General features: G+C 34.8%; 1 protein-coding gene across 1 annotated transcript in view; it reads right to left on the reverse strand.

The window, feature by feature from the left end:
* The window catches only part of ena (ENAH actin regulator enabled), a 247,765-nt gene that overhangs the window by 95,987 nt on the left and 128,160 nt on the right, over positions 1 to 23,618 (reverse strand). Inside the window, exon 6 of the mRNA XM_090400769.1 lies at positions 1,246 to 1,607. Coding sequence (XP_090256895.1) covers positions 1,246 to 1,607 — 362 coding nt within the window. The remainder of the gene's footprint in view (positions 1 to 1,245; positions 1,608 to 23,618) is intronic.

The raw sequence follows: 23,618 nt of genomic DNA on the forward strand, positions 1-23,618 counted from the left end.
TCTGCATATGTGGAAGTCTTTTATATATACAGTAATACCTCAACAAAGGATATTTTCCAAAAACATGCACTGTTAATTAAGTGCTAAATGAGGTAATTATAAAATATTTATTAGTTAAGCAAAAATAAAAATACCATAAATATATAATGATTGTTGGAAGTTTTTCATACCAAGAAATCTGCACCTGAAGTATTTTCAGAAGTATATCACTTGCCTTACTGTCCCATAATGCAAAGCACATACCCCTGCAGACATTTTTAATGTTATGCATTATGGGAAGGGTCAATACCCAGACCGGTTTTGACCTTTACTGAGGTCTCATCAGTGGGAACCAGACCCATAGGTGATACTAAGGAGAAAGTAATGTAATGCAGAAGTCATAAAATGCAAAGCACAAGGATATGTGCTTTGCATTATGGGACAGTAAGGCAAGTGATCTGAAGTCATTAGCTTCTATATATACGAGTCCTGAAAATACTTCAGTTGCCCTAGTCCTGAAAATACTTCAGGTGCAAACTTTGCTTACACTTGGATAAAGGATTAAACCAAGTATATAATTTCTTGGCATCTTTAATTCATAAATATAATGAGTTTTTATTGAGCAATTGTTTATGAAACTCGCTAATTGCACTGTATGTTAAATGATAGACCAGACTGTAGGGTCTTTTGTGAACCTTGGCTTCTTGATGATGTAGTCATTGAGAAATTTATCTTTTAAGTTGTTGCTCAAAAAAGCAATTCTTGGTAGCAGGATATCATTTCATTTACTTACCTCCTTATCATAATCAGGATTGTTATCCATAAATTGGTCCATGGATTGCCTGATTGCAGTTATTATGTTACTGAGGAATTGGTATGCCACATTACTAGTAATACTAGTAATGTGGCATTTGCAATGTGATTTTTCCAAAATGGCATGATGGACTGTATCTCTACAAGTTTCTTGTATTGTGTGTGTGTGTTGGTGGTAGTAGGCCTTCAGATTCAATTGCTCCTTGATCCATTGAGTGTATTAATGAAATTAGATTAATAAATGTTACTGATGATGCAGTAATGGCCACCTCTCGAGAATGACCAAGTATGAGCACTATAATAAAATAGCACTGAACAGGGTAGTATTAAGCTGTGTATTACTGTATATTAAAAGTAATCAGTTTTAAAAACATATTCAACTTTTCATGTGAATAAAAATATCAATACACAACAGGTATTTAAAAATAATAATAATAATTACTGTCTTCTCACCTTTTGTGGTGTTTTCTTCAGTTTTGCTGTAGCCAATGCTGAAGCCAAGGATACAAGAGGAGAATTATTATTATTGTTATTATTGTTGTTGAACTGGCTTGTTCTTGAGCTCTGACGAGGAAGAGTTGCCATTCCAGATATAGAATTGTTGCAAGCTGGTGGAGGAGGAGGTGGAGGTGGTGGTGCTGGAGTTGGTGCTGAAATTGATGCTGAAGATGGGGCAGGCGGAGGTGGGGGTGGGGGTGGAACAGGTGGAGCAGTTGTAGGTGGAGGAGGAGCAGATGAAGTTCTATGGTGACCACTGCTGCTGTTGGGTGATGGGACAGTAGCTGGAGTTGGTGGGTGACTTGAATGATTTAGCACTAGAATACATACAAAAAAACAATAAAAAAAATAAGAAATACTAAAAATTTCAAGATATTAATCTTCTAAAGCAATACTTAACTAATTTGGAACACTAAAGTTGAAAATTACTGTTTTCATCTTTCATACTGGCAAAAAAAAAAAAAAATCGAATTCTAAGTGCAAGACCAGCCAAAATGAGAGAGAAATGGCATATCATATTTGAAACATTAATGTATTTTGATTGGTTATAATTTTATCATTAGCATAGAAGTAAATGGCAAACTTGTAAAGTGTGATGGAATTAGTGATAGTAGAATAAGGCTTGTATATTTTAATGTAATGGACAATGAATCTCACTTATCCAGGTATATTGCACCATAACAAGGTTTAGATATGGAGGAAAAGATACTGAGGAATAGCTGGAGGGTGTTATTTAGAATACAAGCGTAATAATTTTAGGGGATCTTAATGCTCAGGTTGGAAAAGAAAAAATTTTGAGCCCATTTGGGTTTTGATCAAAGAAATGAGGAAGAACAAATGTTATTAGATTTTTGCATCAAAAATGATCTCAGAATTGGAAACAGCTGGTTCCAAAAAGATAAAGCTAAGACTAGTCATAGACATAAAAATTTTGCCTTCAGTTGCTTCAGATAAAGATCATAGGCTTCTTATAGCCACTTTTAAGGTGTATGTGGAAGATAAATATGGCAAGAAAAAAAAAAGATAGAAAGGTGAAGCTATGGAAGTTAAAATAGTCTGAAGTAAAGCAAGAATTTGAGTCTCGGATTAGGTCAAACATTATTTGCCCACTATATGTGCAAATAGTGTTAACTATTTGCACATATAGTTAACTATGGATAATGTAGATGAGAATGGGAAACATTTCAAGATGTAATGGTAAGAACAGCAGAAGGTATATGAAAGAACAAGTGGAAGCAGAGAAGAACAAGAAACACTCTGGTGAAATGAGAGTTAAAGGATCAGTCAAGTTAAAAAAAATAAAATAAAGCTTTTTTTGGAGGTTCATGAAGACTAGATCAAATGATGATACTTGCAAAAATAATAATAATTAATGAGGGGGAAAAAGGTGGGCTGAATTTACATACAGGTTGGAAGAAGATGTTAATGGGAACAAAAAAAAAGTCGTATGTACTAATGAGAAACAGAAGAATAAACGCAGTTTTTTAATAAATGGGGATGAAAATTTTGTAACTATTGGAAGAGAGATTAAGATGATGTATCAACATTACTTTAGAAATCTGTTAATTAAGAATGAAAGCCATCTTTCAAATAATATTGGTTGGGAAATAAATAAATAAATAGTAAAATAAATGGGTTGCCTGTTAAACTGATCGGAGCTTCTGGTAATAAAATATTAAAATGATTACATGACATCTTTAGATCGATCTGGAGAAAGAGTGATACCTGATGAATCGGACCAAGGGGATTATTGTTCCAATAAATAATGGAGGCTCAAAAAGGGAGTGTAGTAACTATAGAAGAATAATGTTATTGTGTTACTATGCAAGGTTTTATGAAAGGATAATGGCAACAAGAGTAAGAAATGAAATAGAGCAAGATATAAGAGAAGAGCAGTTTGGTTTAAAAAAGGACAATCAACTGTTGATCTGATTTTTGCTGTAAGAGAAATGATGGAAAGGTACTAAGAATTTGGAAAAGACCTGCTTATGGCATTTCTTGATTTGGAGAAATGCCTTTGATTGAATTCAATGGGAAAAAGTCTGGAAATGATAGGCATAAAAAAAGGAGAAACAGTCATGATAAAGAGTATGTAAGTCTAAGAGTTGTGTGAAGACTGCATCTGGTAATTGGAAGTGGTTTACAATTAAAAATGAACTGCAGCAAGGAAGTGTATTATCTCCACTGTTCACTGTGGTGATGAATAGCAGTTAATGACTAGATAAGGGGGTGCTTAAGGGTCAAAGCTGTATAACTGAGAGGAGACCTCCACATAGCCTTTAAAGGAATGCGGAGAACCGACCAGGGCTTCTGACCTAATGTCCAATCCTCGCCTTCTCGTGGTGCACCCTGTTGGGTATCTACTTGGATACTGAACGGACGAGGATGGGCTGGCAATTTGGGATTTAGTCGACCAAATTGTATTCTTATTGGTTAAACCAAAATATAGAATGATGGTACAACATGACAAAATTTCATGCCGGCTGGGGCGTCGCCCGGTTAAACAAGGCCCCCGTTGTTTTCGCCAGGGAACCAGGGTGAACAGCGAAAAGTCAGCTACTGGAACAAATCTGAAAATAAACCCCAACTCAACATCACCAGAGTTAAAGATCGGTACTATCAACGTAAGAAGCCTGAATGGCAAAGAAATGGAGCTAGCTGAGGAATTAGATAAGTACCAGATCGACATAATAGGGGTGACTAAAACAAAAAAGACCAAAACTGGTGAGATCTTTCTGAGCAATAAATACAAAATGTTATATTCAGGCAATGACAATAAAGGAAAAGAAGGAGTAGCCATAGTATTCAACACAAAATACGAGGCTAATCTTCTTGAATGGCAGTCAGTCTCAAGTAGAGTAATCTGGGCAAATATGAGAATGGGGAACTGGACAATGAGACTTATTTGTGCCTATGGTCCCACAGAAGGTTCTACAAAGGTAGAAGTGGAGGAATTTTTTGAGGCTTTAGAAAAAGCAACTGACACAATGAAAAATGAAAAGTTGGTCCTTGTTGGGGATCTAAATAGAAGAGTAGGAAATGATTGTGAGACATACAAAAATATTTTGGGAAAATTTGGAGAAAAGAGCAAAGCTAATAATAATGGAAAATATCTGTTGGATTTCTGCTCAGGACATGGACTGGTTATTACTAACACCATGTTCCAACATAAAAATGTGCAAAAATTCACATGGAGAGAAGAGGCTAGGAATAAGAAAAGTCTCATTGACTATGTTATTGTTGATAGTGATGTTTTCTCCCTGGTGCAGGACACCAGAGTGTACAGAGGATTTGAAATTGGAAGTGATCACTATTTAGTCTTGAGCAGGATAAAATTGAATTTCATATTGAAAAGAAGAACATGTAAGAAAGTTTTAAAACGAATAAAAGTTGAGCAGCTCTCAGATGTGAGCTGTAGGCTAAAATACACAAAGATTATTGAAGAAAAAATGAAAGAGTTTGAGAACAGGAATCAAACCTTGGAGATTCAGTGGCAAACTCTGAAGAAAACATTGATTGATTCTGCCAGAGAGGCATGTGGTGAGGTTATCTGTAAGGATAAAAAAATCAGAACTCCCTGGTGGACACAGGAAGTTAAAGAGGCAGTGAAGGAAAAGAAGAAAGCATACCAAAAGTTCCTGTCAAATAAGTCAGCTTGTGCTCTTAGAGAATATAGAGACAAATGCAAGAATGCTAAACACTGTGTAAAACTAGCTAAACAAAAGTCATGGGAGGACTTTGGCAAGAATATAGAAAATAAATATCAAGAAGGTGGCAAAATATTCTGGAGGTTGTTGAAGAAGCTTAAGAATGGAGGAAAGAGTGCTATAAAAGGAATTAGAGATGATAAAGGTGACATGAAAACGGGAGAAAAAGATATCCTTGAAGTATGGAGTAATTACTTTGAAAAACTGCTAAATGAAACAAGCAGTGATGACAGCACAGTGATAAAAAACACTGACCAGGCATTCAGTCAGGAATATATATCCATACTTGAAGTAGAAAAAGCCATCAAAAGCTTGAAATGTGGAAAGGCAGCAGGAGTAGATGATATTCGACCAGAAATGCTGAAGTATGGTGGTATAAGAGTCTTACAGTGGCTGCACTGCATAGTTCAGAAAGCATGGACAGAGGGACGAATTCCCGATGACTGGAGTAGAGCTCTCATAGTACCTATATATAAAAAGGGAAATAAACTGCATGTGAGAATTACAGAGGTATTTCCCTACTGAGTGTTCCTGGCAAGATCTATGCAAGTATACTTGAGAAACGGTTGAGAAGAATTGTGGAAGAAAAGCTTGGTGAAGAACAAGCTGGATTCAGGCCAAATAGAGGCTGTCAGGATCAGATCTTCACTTTACGACAAATAGTCGAGAAAGCATGGGAATATAACAAAGATCTGTATTTAAGTTTTGTCGATATGGAAAAGGCATATGACAAGGTGCCAAGAGAGAAGCTATTCAATACGCTGCAGTTATATGGTGTCAATGGGGCATTATATCAAGCAATACTTAGTCTTTATTTGAGTTGTAAGTCAGCAGTTAGAATTGAAGGAAGTACAGGAAGATGGTTTAATGTTAAATCTGGTGTGAGACAAGGATGTACATTATCCCCTCTGTTATTCATTATCTATATGGATTACATTATGAAGGAAAGTGGTATTAAACATGATATCAAAATTGGAGATGTTAATGTCAGCTCTTTGCTTTATGCAGATGATGTTATACTTCTAAATAAATCTGCTACAAGTCTGCAAGATTCTCTGACTAAATTGAATAGCTGTTGTAATAGATATGGTATGAAGGTCAGCAATAAAAAGACAAAGACAATGAAAATAGGCAGAGTCATTGAAAATGTCAACTGTGTTGTGAATGGAGAACCTGTGGAACAAGTAAAACATTTCAGCTATTTAGGCACGATTTTTACTGAAGATGGTAAATTAAATATAGAAATAGACAACAGAATAAGCAAAGCTGGTATGGTGGGAAGTCAATTGAATAAATTCATATGGAATAAGAAAGAAATTAGTCGGAACACTAAATTAGCTGTGTACAAGACAGTGTTCAAACCAGTTTTAACTTATGGATCTGAGAGCTGGGTCAGAAGTAAAACACTTGACCAAAGACTAGAGACCACAGATATGAGAGTCCTGAGAAAGATTATAGGCGTGAACAGATGGCATCAATGGCAATATCATATTAAAAACGAGGATATTAGGAAAGAACATGACATTTTCAGCATCCAGGAATATGTTAGCAGAGCTAATCTCAGGTGGTATGGTCACTTAAACAGAATGGGCGAGTTAAGATTAGCAAAAGAAGTGTTCTCTGCCAAGTTGGCAGGAAAACGATCCGGAGGAAGAGTTAGATATAGGTAGACTAATTCTGTACAAAGTGCCTTAGACGATTGAAATATAAGATCTGATAATGTTGGAGTCTTGCCAAGTAACAGACTGATTTGGAGGAAAATTGTAGATAGGAAGTTAGTAATGATGTAATTTTTTTCATGTTGTACTATCATATCCTGTGTACCCCTTGAAGGCACATGTCAGGAATTTGATGATGATGATGACTAGATAACAACTGTGTTTGCAGATGTGATGATTTGACCACATTCAGAACTACAGATGAAACTGGAAAACGGAATAGTGACACAAAACTATGGATTACATATCAATAGTAGGAAGAGTGAGATCATGATTTTAAATCGTAGTGGAAATTAATGATGTTAGACTCAATAGATCATGTTGTACCATTTTATATTGTGGTTTAAACCGATAAGAATACAACTGGGTCAACTAAATCTCAAATTTCCAGCTCATCCTCGTTCGGTCAGTATCCAGGTAAATATTTAATAGGGTGCACCACAAGAAGGTGAGGATTGGACATTAAGTCAGAAGATCTGGTCAGTTCTCCACATTCCTTGCTTAAAAGGCTACATGGAGGTCTTCTCTCAGTTATTCAGCTATGACCCTTAAGCATCCAGGAATGTATTAGTAAAGCTAATCTCAGGTGGTATGGTCACTTAAACAAAATGGGAGAGGAAAGATTAGCAAAACAAATATTCTCTGCCAGGTTGGCAGGAAAAACACCCAGAGGAAGACCAAGATATAGGTGAATTGATACAGCAAAAAGTACCGTAGAAGACAGAAATATAAGATCTGATAATGTTGGAGTCTTGACAGGTAACAGATTGATTTTGAAGAAAATTGTAGATAGGAAGTTAGTGGTCATGTAAGTTTTTGATGTAGTACTATCATATCCTGTATACCCCCCCTTGAGGGTACATTGAATTCAATGGGGAAAAGATACGCATAAAAAAAAAGGAGAAACAGTCACGATAAAGAGTATGTAAGTCATGATAAAGACATGTCAGGAATTTGATGATGATTCAATAGGTAAGATTTGAAAGTGGTGGAAAGTTCAAATATCTGAGAAGTATACTTTGTAATAATGGAAGTTTAGACCAGGAGATGAGGAGGATTTCACTAGGTCAAACTTTTTTTTTTTAATGGTGGAAATAGTAGTCCAATTTGTGACAGTAACATCCCACTGAAGTGCAAGCTACTGATTAACAAAAGTTACTTTTTGTACATTTTGACTTATGCAGCAGAGACATGGAGAAAAGAGACATGAATTGAATAAAAGCAACAGAAATAAAAGTTAAGGATAATGCTGGCAAAAACAAGAAAGACAGAATAAGAAATTTTTAGCTATGCTTATGAACTCTTGCTTGAAGCAGTTTAGAGTCATCTAATGAGAATGAACTTAGAAAGGACACCAAGAAGAATGTATGAAATGAAAATTGAGGGAAAGACCATGGAAAAGGTGGAGAGATCAGATAAGGGAAATCTCAAATGGTACATTCTTTGTGAAGAAAGAATTTGGAAGGATAAAAAGAAATGGTAAAATTTAATATGCATGACCTGACTGTTTCTGCCAAAACTGTTATTGCTAAAGAAGACTGGCTATCAATGAAGATGCAAGATTTTCCATGTGATTATAGAGCCAACAAAATCTTTTCTGAAATAGCGAATACAGATTGTTCACAAAAAAATAAATAAAAAATAGAGAATAGGACTCAATAAGTTTATACTTGATATTACTCCAACTCTCCACATAATATTACTGCATTTCCCTTTTAAGTCTCACATCAGCAACAATAACAATTTTAAACAAATTCTAAATAGACAACTGTTTCCTTAACTTGCAGAATGTACTCACATGGGGCAAATATCTTAATCAAGACAGCAATATTTAGTGTATAAGGATATAATATAAGCTACTGTGACTTTAATAATTATCAAATGTGAACTGCATTGACTTGATGTTTGTGTTACAACTGGGTGAAAGAAGAGGTACATTCACTGAAGCAAATTTTACATGACAAAATATGAATGCCCACAAACCATTGAAAATATCAATTATCCTTATTTCTAAAATGCAATAAAACACACACATATACTAGATACTGCTTTAATGATACTTTTTCAACAACAATTTTCAGTTTTGTCTTAACAATCTGGTCAGAAAAATAACTTTTCTGTAATGCTATCAGGTTTTCTTTTCTTTCCCTTCCTGCCAAATTTTAATCATAATTTAGTATTATCATAACATTTTTAACATCTTAATTCAAAATGTTTAATTACAAGTAATTTCAGATAACTATTTTAAAACTTAAAATACATACAATGCACTATTATAGAAGAGCTATAGCAAATTAAAAGCAAGAGCAATGACAAAAACTTTCATGCTTTACATTTTTACAATTTATGGGATTTCAAAATAAAGATTTCTGTAGAAAAACTCATGGGATCATTTCAGGCATGTCTCTCACATGTCTGAGAAAGTGAGAGTATTAGGTGATGTATTTTGTGAAACATATGCCTAAATGACCCTGTGAGCTTTTCCAGAGAAGTCATGTACATAATTCAGCTGGCTAAAGAGATGACAAATTGGCAAACCCTACCAACTTTGAAATTTCAAAAATCAGTTTAATGATGATAAATTGACTACAATATGATCTCATGTCAATTACAAAAAAGTATTAACAAAAGTAAAGGGAGGTGAAATGATTTATTTTGTGTGAAAAAGACAAGACTAACTGTTCTAACCTACTGAAGAATGGCAAAAACATGTTTAGACATTAGGTATAAATGATCTTGAAATTTCTGAGCATTAATGAGGAGGAATGGAGTATACTATTTGTTAAAAGGTTATTTTTCACTTGGTTAGACTATAATAAATTTAGTTTAATCCTTTATCCAAGTGTGAGCAAACAAAGTTTGCACCTGAAAGTATCTTCAGGACTGGGGTAAGGTGGTACGATACAGGGCAACTTGTTGCAAAGATGGAGCAAGCTAACATCACTCCTATCTCAGTATCTCCCATAATGCAAAACACATCTCCTTGCAGATATGAATAATGTTATGTATTAAGGGAAGGGCCACTACCCAGACTAGTTTCGACCTTTATTGAGGTCTCTTCAGTGGGAGCCAGGCCCAAGTGGAATGCCAGGCAGAAGCATTACCAAGGTCATCTCTACCTATAGGAGTTGCCAAATGGTGTGCCACCTTTTTATTAAATTACTCTGGATTTAGTTTGTTTGATGGATTTAGACTCTTCGTTTGCTCACACTTGGATAAAGGATTAAACTAAATTTATTATGGAGTACACTATTACCTTCAAAACTATGGAAAAAATTGAGGCTTTGCCTGCCAATCTATCCTCTTTGTACCCTGTAGAATAGGCATGTCAAACGTGGCCCATGGGCCACATGAGACCCACTGACAAGTAACATGCGACCTGCCAAACTTTGTAACCAATATGGTTACAAAGGTGTCGTCAAAAGTTATTTAACTTTTGACAACACTGGATTAAATAAACATATTTAAAAAATTAACAATTCCACTTAAGATTATTTTATATACCAAACTACTCTGCAATTTCTAAAGGAAATAATGCTCTAAAGTAAATAACCTTATTTTACCGAATTTTACCGAGCAAGTCTACGTACGCAGCTACATCCACTGACCATAGCAATCGGAGGCTAGCTGTAAGCAATTTTCAAGTCGTAAGAAAGTTTAGTGTTTTCTTTTCAATTAATAATTGATTTCTTTATAATTAATAAAGAATTTATAAAAATAATGTCGAAACCTTCAACCATTATGAGTAAAAAATGATTAATTGAAGAAGAGCATCGTACTTTTCAAAAATAATGGGAGTTACAATATTTTTGTATTCAAGGGGAAAAAAAAAATTTTTATGCCTGATATGTAGAAACTCTATTGCAGTTTGCAAAGAATATAATATTAAAAGGCATTATGATACAAATCAAAAAGAAAAAAATTATGACAAATATGTTGCAAAACTTCATGAAGATAAATTGTCAGAATTAAAGTTGACACTTTAAAATCAACAAAGTGTATTTACCAAACATATTGAAGATAATAGAGCTATGGTAAAAAGCAGTTATTTGTTATCACATTTAATTGCAAGCAAGTCGAAACCATTCAATGAAGGAGAATTTATTCGTGAATGTATTATTAAAGCAGTTGAAGTGTTGTGTCCTGATCAATTAAAGAAATTTAAAAATATAATTTATCACGAAATATCACTGCTAGCAGAATTGATGATATAGGTGGAAACTTAGAATCAACTAAAATCAACAATTCCAACATTTTAGACCTATTCCCTTGCAATTGACGAAAGTACAGATGTACAGGATGTTGCTCAGCTGGCTGTTTTTATTCGTGGATGTGATATGAACATAAAAGTAAGTGAAGAACTTCTAGAGATTATTCCTATACACGATACAACCACTGTAGTTGATATTTTTGACACCCTTATGGAAGTTTTGAATGAACACAATTTACCATTAAAAAAGCTAATTTGTCTTGCAACTGATGGTGCTCCTGCCGTGACTGGTGTTGTTAAAGGAGTTGTTACAAATTTAAAAGAAAAATGCAAAGAACAAGGTAATAATAATTTTCAACATTTTCATTGCATTATTCATCAGCAAACACTAAGCTCCAAAGTTTTAAATATTGGACATGTCCTATGTCATTAAAAAAATGTCAGTAAAATTGTAAATTATATTTGTGCATGTGGGCTTAATCATCGCCAATTTAGTAAAACTTTCTATAATATATAGAAAGTGAACATAGCGATCTACCTTATTATAGAGAAATCAGATGGCTTTCCAGTCATAAAGCTTTAAAGCGATTCTTCGAATTACTGGACAAAATTACCATTTTTTTAGAATCGAAAAATTATTATTATTATTATTTGTCACCTCCAGGGAGTCCAAAGACTCATCGAGGGAGGGAATCTACAACTCTGCTTCCACCACTCCACAATCCACCAATTGACCGCAACTACACCTACGCCATCTACCGCCGACTGCCACCACTATTTTTTCCACAGACAATCACAAACGTCCATGCCCACGGCGGGATTTGAACCCGCAACCTCTTGACTTGAGAACGGACATGCTAACCACTTGGCCAGCCATGCTGGATGTGAAATATTAAAAAATATTTCAAATATTTTAAAATTGAATTAATATTTTTAAATATTATGAATGTGAAATATTAAAAAATGATCAATGGATAAAGGACCTGGCTTTTTCAGTTAACATTACTAGTCACCTTAGTCAACCTAATCTTAAGCTGAAAGGCAAACATCAAGTAGTTACCATGTTATTTGACAATATTAACATTTTCAAACAGAAATTATTACTTTGGCAAAAACAAATTCAAAAAGAAAATTTATCCCATTTTAAATGTTTCAATCATTATGACAAAAATCAACGAATTTGAAAATTTCAGAATATGCCAATCAAATGGAGTTATTAGAAAGTAAATTTTAAAGAAGATTTTAGATTTTCATATTTTTAAGAAATATGAAAATCAGTTTCACCTATTTACTTCTCCTCTATCAACTGATGTTGAAACTGTTGATGACAATTGACGCTTGAAATTAATCGAAATTCAGTGCAATTCTGTATTGAAACAAAAATATATTGATGTTGGAATTCCAAAGAACTAAAATTATTTATCAGTCGATCGACACCCCCAATGTGTTATGTGCAATTAGGTGTATTTTATCTATGTTCGGTAGCACATATTTATGCGAACAACTATTTTCAACTTTAATAAAGCTGTGGAAAGATCAAGATTAACAGACCAGCATGTGCAAGCAATATTGAAAATAACTACAGCTCAACAAATTCAACAAAAATTTTGAAGATTTTGTTCATGAAAAACATCAAGTTTCTTCAAAAAAATTATATGTATAATTTTATTTAAATATGTAAACTTTATATTTTATATGTATTTTTGTAACATGGTCGTATTTTGTACTTCATCATCATCAAATTCCTGCCATGTACCCTCAAGGGGTATACAGGATATGACAGTACTACATGAAAAATTTACATCATTACTAACTTCCTATCTACAATTTTCCTCCAAATCAGTCTGTTACTTGTCAAGACTCCAACATTATCAGATCTTATATTTCTATCGTCTAAGGCACTTTGTACCGTATCAATCCACCTATATCTTGGTCTTCCTCTGGGTCGTTTTCCTGCCAACCTGGCAGAGAACACTTGTTTTGCTAATCTTTCCTCTCTCATTCTATTTAAGTGACCATACAACCTGATATTAGCTCTGCTAACGCATTCTTGGATGCTGACAATGTCAAGTTCTTTCCTAATATCCTCATTTTTAATATGACATTGCCATTGATGCCATCTGTTCACGCCTCTGATCTTTCTCAGGACTCTCATATCTGCGGTCTCTAGTCTTTGGTTAAGTGTTTTACTTCTGACCCAGCTCTCAGATCCATAAGTTAAAACTGGTTTGAACACTGTCTTCTATACAGCTAATTTAGTGTTCTGACTAATTTCTCTCTTATTCCATATGAATTTATTCAAATGACTTCCCACCATACCAGCTTTGCTGATTCTGTTGTCTATTTTTATATTTAATTTACCATCTTCAGTAAAAATCGTGCCTAAGTAGCTGAATTGTTTTACTTGTTCCACAGGTTCTCCATTCACAACACAGTTGACATTTTCAATGATTCTGCCTATTTTCATTGTCTTTGTCTTTTTATTGCTGACCTTCGTACCATATCTATTACAACAGCTATTCAATTTAGTCAGAGAATCTTGCAGACTTGTAGCGGATTTATTTAGAAGTATAACATCATCCGCATAAAGCAAAGAGCTGACATTAACATCTCCAATTCTGATATCAGGTTTAATACCACTTTCCTTCATAATGTGATCCATATAGATAATGAATAACAGAAGGGATAATGTACATCCTTGTCTGACACCGGATTTAACATTAAACCATCTTCCTGTACTTCCTTCAATTCTAACTGCTGACTTACAACTCAAATAAAGATTAAGTATTGCTTGATATAATGCCCCATTGACACCATATAACTGCAGCGTATTGAATAGCTTCTCTCTTGGCACCTTGTCATATGCCTTTTCCAAATCGACAAAATTTAAATAAAGATCTTTGTTATATTCCCATGCTTTCTCGACTATTTGTCATAAAGTGAAGATCTGATCCTGACAGCCTCTATTTGGCCTGAATCCAGCTTGTTCTTCACCAAGCTTTTCTTCCACAATTCTTCTCAACCGTATACTTGCATAGATCTTGCCTGGAACACTCAGTAGGGAAATACCTCTGTAATTCTCACATGCAGTTTTATTTCCCTTTTTATATATAGGTACTATGAGAGCTCTACTCCAGTCATCGGGAATTCGTCCCTCTGTCCATGCTTTCTGAACTATGCAGTGCAGCCACTGTAAGACTCTTATACCACCATACTTCAGCATTTCTGGTCGAATATCATCTACTCTTGCTGCCTTTGCACATTTCAAGCCTTTGATGGCTTTTTCTACTTCAAGTATGGATATGTATTCCTGACTGCATGCCTGGTCAGTGTTTTTTTATCACTGTGCTGTCATCACTGCTTGTTTCATTTAGCAGTTTTTCAAAGTAATTACTCCATACTTCAAGGGTATCTTTTTCTACCGTTTTCATGTCACTAATCTAACTGATAAGCTTAGGCGTTGCTGGTTATTCATGACTTATTTTTTCACGGTATTAACAACACCACAAACTCTGATCCGCTCACCAAAGGATAAACTTCACCCTTTAGCACACCCAGGAGTGTATGAAGTTCCATGTGACTGTGACTTAGCCTATTATGGGCAAACAGGAAGATCAGTGAACATCCGCCTGGAAGAACATGAAAGATACATTCGCTACTATTACTATGGCAAGTCGGGACTGGCAGACCACGCTTTGGACACTCCTTCACACAGGATTAGATGGAGAAAAACGAATGTGCTATTTAGAAGTCGTTATAGATCTGAAAGACTATTTTTTGAGAATTTTTGAAAATTCTCCCAACCTTAACAAATATGGTTGCATTAATTTGCCAAAAATTTGGGAGACAGTTATCCTAAGAAAAACTCCTGGATAACTGCTGCTGCTGTTTTTTTTTTTTTTTTTTTTTTCTCCCGTTAGAGGGCGCCAAAAATAGGACTTTAGGTCTTTTGTCTTTCTGCAATTATATTGTTTCACTCACTGTCGCGTTTACATGTGTGTTGTGCTCTGATGATGCTGATTTGAAAATCAGCGAAATATTAGCGTTAATAAAACATCCTTGTTAATAAAAGTGTTTGTGGTGTTGTTAATACCGTGAAAAAATAAGTCATGAGTTTTCATGTCACCTTTATCATCTCTAACTCCTTTTACAGCACTCTTTCCTCCATTCCTAAGCTTCAACAACCTCCAGAATATTTTGCCACCTTCTTGGTATTTATTTTCTATATTCTTGCCAAAGTCCTCCCATGACTTTTGTTTAGCTAGTTTTACACACTGTTTAGCTTTCTTACATTTGTCTCTGTATTCTGTAAGAGTAAAAGCTGACTTATTTGCCAGGAACTTTTGATATGCTTTCTTCTTTTCCTTCGCTGCCTCTTTAAGTTCCTGTGTCCACCAGGGAGTTCTGATTTTTTTATCCTTGCACACAGCCTCACCTCATGCCTCTCTGGCAGAATCAATCAATGTTTTCTTCAGAGTTTGCCACTGAATCTCCAAGGTTTGATTCCTGTTCTCAAACTCTTTCGTTTTCTTTTCAATAATCTTTCTGTATTTTAGTCTACAGTTCACGTCTGAGAGCTGCTCAACTTTTATTCGCTTTAAAACTTTCTTACATGTTATTCTTTTCAATATGAAATTCAATTTTATCCTGCTCAAGACTAAATAGTGATCACTTCCAATTTCAAATCCTCTGTACACTCTGGTGTCCTGCACCAGGGAGAAAACATCACTATCAACAATAACATAGTCAATGAGACTTTTCTTATTCCTAGCCTCTTCTCTCCATGTGAATTTTTGCACATTTTTATGTTGGAACATGGTGTTAGTAATAACCAGTCCATGTCCTGAGCAGAAATCCAACAGATATTTGCCATTATTATTAGCTTTGCTCTTTTCTCCAAATTTTCCCAAAATATTTTTGTATGTCTCACAATCATTTCCTACTCTGCTATTTAGATCCCCAACAAGGACCAACTTTTCCTAAAGCGTCAAAAAATTCCTCCACTTCTACCTTAGTAGAACCTTCTGGGACCATAGGCACAAATAAGTCTCATTGTCCAGTTCTCCATTCTCATATTTGCCCAGATTACTCCACTTGAGACTGACTGCCATTCAAAAAGATTAGCCTCGCATTTTGTGTTGAATACTATGGCTACTCCTTCTTTTCCTTGATTGTCATTGCCTGAATATAACATTTTGTATTTATTGCTCAGAAAGATCTCACCAGTTTTGGTCTTTTTTGTTTCAGTCACAAATATTATGTCGATCTCGTACTTATCTAATTCCTCAGCTAGCTCCGTTTCTTTGCCATTCAGGCTTCTTACGTTGATAGTACCGATCTTTAACTCTGGTGATGTTGAGTTGGGGTTTGTTTTCAGATTTGTTCCAGTAGCTGACTTTTCGCTGTTCGCCCTGGTTCCCTGGCAAAAACAACGGGGACCTTGTTTAACCGGGCGACGCCCCAGCCGGCATGAAATTTTGTCATGTTGTACTATCATTTTTTTTATTTTGGTTTAACCAATAAGAATACAATTTGGTCGGCTAAATCCCAAATTGCCAGCCCATCCTCATTCGTTCAGTATCAAAGAAGATACCCGACAGGGTGCACCACGAGAAGGTGAGGATTGGACATTAGGTCAGAAGCCCTGGTCGGTTCTCCGCATTCCTTGAAAGGCTATGTGGAGGTCTCCTCTCAGTTATACAGCTTTGACCCTTAAGCACCCCTATTTTGTACTTATATACTATAATGTTAATATTAAAAAAATCTGTTTCCTCTTTAAGATTTTTTTTTCTGTTGCAGCATGATGTATAATTCTTAATTTGGCCATTGGAGGTAACCAAGTTTGACATGCCTGCTGTAGAACATACAGCTATGATCCACCTCCTCCTCCATTTACCCAGTTTGTTGCAACGAATTGTACCTCTCTAACATTCCCAATTGGCAATCCTCCTCTCTTATTCTATCATTCTTCACTAAATAAGTTAGACCTTTCTCTTTTCCTTTTTACTTCTAGGATCCACATCAAAGTAAATGGAGGAGGAGGAGAGAATTCTACCTTTCTAACATTCCCAATTGGCAATCCTCCTCTCTTATTCTATTGTTCTTCACTAAATGAGTTAGACCTTTCTCTTTTCCTTTTTACTTCTAGGATCCACATCAAAGCAATCTTTGGAATTTTTCTGTCCATTCTCAGTAGATGGCCAAACCACTTCTATTTACATTGTTTTATTTCGAAATATTCAAAATATTTTGAAATTAAATACTTGGAAAACTATTCAATTTGGTTTTCTTGCTTCTTTATCAATTGATGTTCATGGTAGGGCTGTGCTTCAGAAAGCGGATGAGATTTGAGATCTTGGAGTGATGATGGACAGCAGAATGAAGCTCCAAGGGCACATTGCAAGTGTTGCAAAGACTGCACATCGCATTACTGCTATGATAAAAAAAAAATACACTTGCATGTAGGAATAAAGAGATGGTGATGTGTCTATATAAGACATTGGTCAGACCAAATATGTGAACTGCTATGCTCAGATTTGGTCACCTGGTTTTAATTGTGATGTGGAAACACTAGAAAGGGTCCAAAGATGTAGGGTTGGTTATGAAGAGCATTTAAAGGATGCAGATTACAGAGATTGGTGGATAGGAGGAAAATAGGAGATGTGATAAAGATGATGAAAGGAATTTCATCAGATTAATACAAAAGAAATTATAAAAAGAGTGGATGTTAAGATGGGAAGAATGAGAGGCTATCCCTGGAAGTTTTATAAAGATGGTGAAGAAGAGTGTGAGGAGTAGATTTTTTTGCATGGAGAGTTGTTGGCAAGTGAAATCCATTGCCAGAGTGCACTGTGAATGCAGATAATGTAAATAACTTCAAAACTCATTATGATAGACGTGTTGCTGGTTGAGTTGGCCTCAAATGATGAGTCTATTGACTCCACTCCATGGAGATTACCAAAATAATAATAACAACAACGTCTTTGCATTGCTGCTGGAGATCCTTATTTTGATTTTATTATGTTTGGAGACTTTCCATATATATCATTCAATATGCCAAAAGCAGTATTTGCTTCTGTCAATCTTTCTGTTATATCCTCAGTTTCACCTTAAATATCAACAGTACCCTTAGGTAAATAAAATTTATAACTTTTTACTATGTTGGTCAATATTAATTTCTTATTAGAAATGTTTTTACCAGTATTATTTCACATGGAAAAATCAGACGGGATAGAATAATTTTTATATCACATTACTAGTTTCATGAAAAAGCCTCGTTTTAATATCAGGAGAAATACATGAATAAGAAAAATAATACATAATGAAATTATGTATTATTTTGCTTTACATTTAAAAAACAGGAATAACAATGAAAAGCATGCATTTACTGTGATGATGTTTGCTGGTTCACGGTCTGCTTGAACTATTGGTAGCTGCATGTCATGTCGAATTAGAGAAGACCAGACTATGTATAATCATCTCCTGTTTTAAGTTACATTGTTGAGGATGTTTAATCATTTCAGCTGATTCCTTGAATATGTCTTGAGAAAAAATTATAATCTCTGTGCTGCATTTTGGTTTGCTGCCATAATACTAGATGTTTGGTTTCAGTTGTACGTGTGCCAGTCCTGATTTGCATTTCCTTTTTATGAACTGTTTGGTGGTTTATCTTTACATGATGTCCTTGCCATAATTTTTTGACAAGCGAGTTCTCATCAAATAATTTTTTGACAAGCGAGTTCTCATCAAATAATTTTTTGACAAGCGAGTTCTCATCAAATGGAACCATTTTTGGAGTTATTTCTAAGTGAGACCATGTTGGATCCTACTTCTTCTCAATCTATACTTTGGATCCGACATGATTACTATTAAGATGTTCTTAACTAATATTGATAAGTTGTAAGTTGATTTCTAACACTCAAATATAAAGAAAATTTATATTTAAAGACTGCGCCACTTTATATTTGAATTAGTTCGAGAATTGAAGATAAACCAACTCTCAACTACCCTTCCTTTATACGTTGTTATTTTATATAGTGGCCGAGTATATTTAACTTACTCAATTTACCCACTTTAGTTCGAATATTTTATGAATGGTGCTGTAAAAGAGATTCAGGCAAAACACAACTTTAGATTAACAAAAACAAACATTTAATTTTAAATCATAAATTTTACACTTAAGTTCAAATCAGTAATTAAGATATCACAACCATTTGCTTCTCAGATAAGTTCAATCATACAGACTCAGACAAAGGTAAATCTGTTATCTCTATAATACAGTCTTCTCACAGTTCCTTAAGTTCCAAAATACAATAAAAATTGCAGTAACACGTCTTCACAAACAAACACTTTTAAATTTACATTTCAGCTAATTTCCGCAATAGTTACTGTTAGTATAAGGAAATTCTAGGATGAAACTCGCACACTTCTCTGCAAAGGAATATTAATGGTTGGAATAATCTTACCGATAAACTTCTTTCTTCATAAACTTACACACAAACATTTTTTATAACTGTAAACGCCTTGAGCAGTATACAGCACTCATTAAATAAATCTTCTAAGCAATAACTGAATTAATCATCGGTCACTATACACAAAACAAACGTTCTTGCATGAAGTGCTACTGATCACTCATGAATTAAGGCAACACACAATAATTCTTAACTTGAGGTTTTATATGCACAGTTGTTCATTCCTCCTGCATTCAAATAATTCTTTAGGCACTATAATCCTAAACACAGCTAACGGTAAACTTCTACTTTATAGCCTCTACTACTCTCTAGTAACTTCGTGCTTTGCTTCAAGGTTCCGTATGTCCTTGAAAGGTCGGCGCTGAAATTAAATCTCAACTCAAGTATCGCTAGTCTATTTATTAGTCTCTCAGCTGTTTTCCGTAGCTATAGTTGTTATTCTACAACTTATTAGCTAACTGCTTCTTGACTAGTAGACTTAAATTAGCTGCTTGAGTGACTTGCCGACTCTCTAATATCACACTCTGATTCCCCGAATGCTGAATACTCCAATTCCAACCGAATGCTGAATACTCCAATTCCAACCGAATGCCAACCTCTCTCTCTTTTCACTCTCTAATCTATTTCTCTCTCCTCTATATTTTCAGCGTTCTTCCTTTTTATATCCATTCTTCCCGCCTAAATTGTTCTCGTGATTTCTTTAACTAAACTTTCAACTTTTCTCCCTCACGTAGTGTTCCAACTCGCACTCGCTTACTTACATGCGTCTCCATGACAACAAAACAAAACATAACAAAACTGAGCTATTGCATAACGTTAAACTTCTACAAGTAGGAATAAATAGAGAATATTTATATTTCAATTAATGCACAGTTAAATTAACAAATTCAAGTTCTTATAATATTAATATAGTAATAAATAAAATAGCTTAATAATATTTAATACAGTCTTTTCATTATTAACACATATATCTTTGATTAATTAAATATTAGATAAAATTAAAGGTAGTTATATGAATATTAAATTATAAACAAGTGATTTACATTAATTAATTACAAGTCTAGTGTGTATGGTAGATTATGTTAAATGTGAATGAAGAACAAAAACATACAAAATAATTTCATTCACAGTTTAACAACCACAAGTCACATGACTGAAGGATTCAATAAAGAAGCTCTCGCAACCGTAAAGTTCGGTTCGGTGAAATTATCCGATGGTGGAATAGACATACAAGCTTGAGATGCAGTTGATATTTTCTAACTGCCACCATCTCATAACAGGTGTAGCGGTAGCTAACTTCCTTTTGACATTCTGATATGATATATTTTGTTCTATCTTTTGTATTAAAATTTCATCTTTCCACTTCTGATATGCACAGGAGTAAGCTGGATGATCTCCCTGACAGTAGACACATTCAGCTTTCTTTGCAGAGCAAGATTTGTTATCGTGCTCTTTACTACCATGCTGGGCACAAGTGATAGAGCCACACGGATAGTTTGGGCTTGTCCATATTTCTGACATTTAAAGCACCTTAATGGATTAGGGACATACAATCTCACAGGACAGATGAGAGATACCCTGTTTTTTATAGATGTTGGAGACTTAGGTGTATGAAAAGTAAAGATAATATTCCTGGTTATAACCAAGTGACCATCCCTATATATCAGAATGTGCCTCACACCTGTCATCACACTCTGATCTTTAAGCTCTGCACATATCCCCATCATTGGGAACATCAAAGAGATCCCATTCGTATGTCACTCCTCTACAAGAATTGAGTGTCTTATGAGATGTTACTGTGATTGGTATTCCACCCATTGGTACTCTCAAATTTTTTCAGAATGGTGCTGACATGATGATTCCACCAGGATATCACTAGAACATATTTTCTTAACTGTTTTAGAAGATCCTGCCAGTCCATCTAAACCCTTTTGAATAAAGAAGGGTGATGTTTTCTCTGTTGGCTTTTCACCCATTATGTGGATGATCAATCAAAAACACTGGTACATTTATACTGGTATCATAAATCTTTTGTTTTTCACTTCTCAGTGCTTCTGTACTTGTTTGAGACTGTTATGACCTCTGAAACGTTTGAATATAAAGAATTCATGCTCATGGGGGGGGGGGGGGTTGGTTAGGCACCAGAACTCCCCACCCACTACGGAGCCAAACATGGACACCCACTGACCAGCAAGCAAGCAATGAATGCACTCAGAAATGAAACACCAGGGCTATCCTGGATACTATACCAACATCACAGCACGCCTTGGATCCTGACCGCTCAAGACCATGGGATGAGAGACTTACTGCAACACCACTGACCCTTGCAGGCAAGGCCAATATCACTGATTGATCCTGACCAGACCATCCAGAACTGTCCATCTTGCAGAAGCCAAAGTAGTGCAAGATTACTTCCTGTATTCTTTGCTTGAGTCCTGCCAAGAATACAGGAAGAAAAGCAAGAAATAAGTCAATGACTGACTGTGTGTATATGTATTGCCTGTATAATATCCTATTCTATTTATATCATGTAACTGTACCATTTGCTCTTAGCACTAGATCTGCATTTTGAACAAGTTCCTTGTTATATTCTTATGATTTCTTGCCTATATGTCAAATTAAAAATCCATTCTTTCCAACTCCCATTTGGCCTTCAGCAACACTTTTTTTTCCTCTCGAGTATGCTTGCATAAAGTAGCAAAGTTCTTCTAATTCTAACATTTTACTTTTCATAAATATATACTATGAGTGCTCCAATCATCCAAAATTTTATGTTATGAAATTTACAATGTAACCACTCTTAAATTTTTCTACCTCATATTTCAAAATTTCTGCTCAAATGTGTTCCAGTTGTCTTTCCAATTTCAGATTTCCAATAGCTATTTTTTTTATACCTCCGATTCTGAAATGTACTGTCTGACCACAAATGCGAGACCCCTTGACACTTCTGTGTATGGAAGAAGGAGAATCCATTACAATAATAGGGTAATCAATGATGAGTGTTTATTATTATATGTTGGAAAATTAGCTTTTTTTTAATGAAAATTCTAGTTTTTAAAGTGGTAACCATTTTACTTGTATAACAGTTGGAAAATTTTATGTATAAAGTATGTGATTTTGGGTGTTGTGACGAATTTGTATATCGCCTTATTCCTTTCTCCCCTTCAACATGAACTGACTCTTCTTGGCAGCATGCCAGCCAGGATTCTCACATGTGGTCGGACAGTCCTCTGGAATTTTTGAATTCCTGTTCTGTCTTTGCTTATCTTATTTATCTTAATAGTTACTCCAAACATTCAGAATATTCTTCAAGTTTATCATTCATCAGTTAAAATTCTTTCTGTGGCACTGTCTCCTCCATTTATTCCTCACCATCTTCATGCTATTTATTTTACAATGACTTCTGTTTAGCTACTTCTACAAACAGCTTTCTTACATTTTTTTCCCCCTGCATTTTCGAAGGACATAGACTGGCCAACTTACAAAGAAAAATCATTACAAATTGCTGGCATCTCTACCTTGCAGTATATTTTTTTTTTAAATCTTGCAGGCAACTTCACCATATGATTCCCTCTCCGAGTCTTCTAAGGTTTGATTCCCATATTCCAATTGTAACTTTTTCTGAATAATATTTAGACATAGTTCACATCCAAAAGCTGTTTGAATTTGATTCCTTATAAAACTTCCTATATTATTCCCTTTGCATTGTGATAAGCATTTTTCATCTGCTCAGAAATTGTGTTCATTCTTATATCAAATCCCCTGCATATTTTTTGTATATAGGGAATGTGACTATCAAACATGTTGTACCATCATTCTATATTTGTCTATATAATGTCAATATAATGTCTATATAATAAATGTCTATATAATAATTGCAAATATCTGTTGGATTTCTGCTCAGGACATGGACTGGTTATTACTAACACCATGTTCCAACATAAAAATGTGCACAAATTCACATGGAGAGAAGAGGCTAGGAATAAGAAAAGTCTCATTGACTATGTTATTGTTGATAGTGATGTTTTCTCCCTGGTGCAGGACACCAGAGTGTACAGAGGATTTGAAATTGGAAGTGATCACTATTTAGTCTTGAGCAGGATAAAATTGAATTTCATATTGAAAAGAAGAACATGTAAGAAAGTTTTAAAGCGAATAAAAGTTGAGCAGCTCTCAGATGTGAGCTGTAGACTAAAATACACAAAGATTATTGAAGAAAAAA

This window comes from Typopeltis vanoorti, chromosome 11, assembly GCF_054136105.1.
Source record: "Typopeltis vanoorti isolate ZY-2024b chromosome 11, IOZ_Tvanoo_1.0, whole genome shotgun sequence".
NCBI lineage: Eukaryota > Metazoa > Arthropoda > Arachnida > Uropygi > Thelyphonidae > Typopeltis > Typopeltis vanoorti.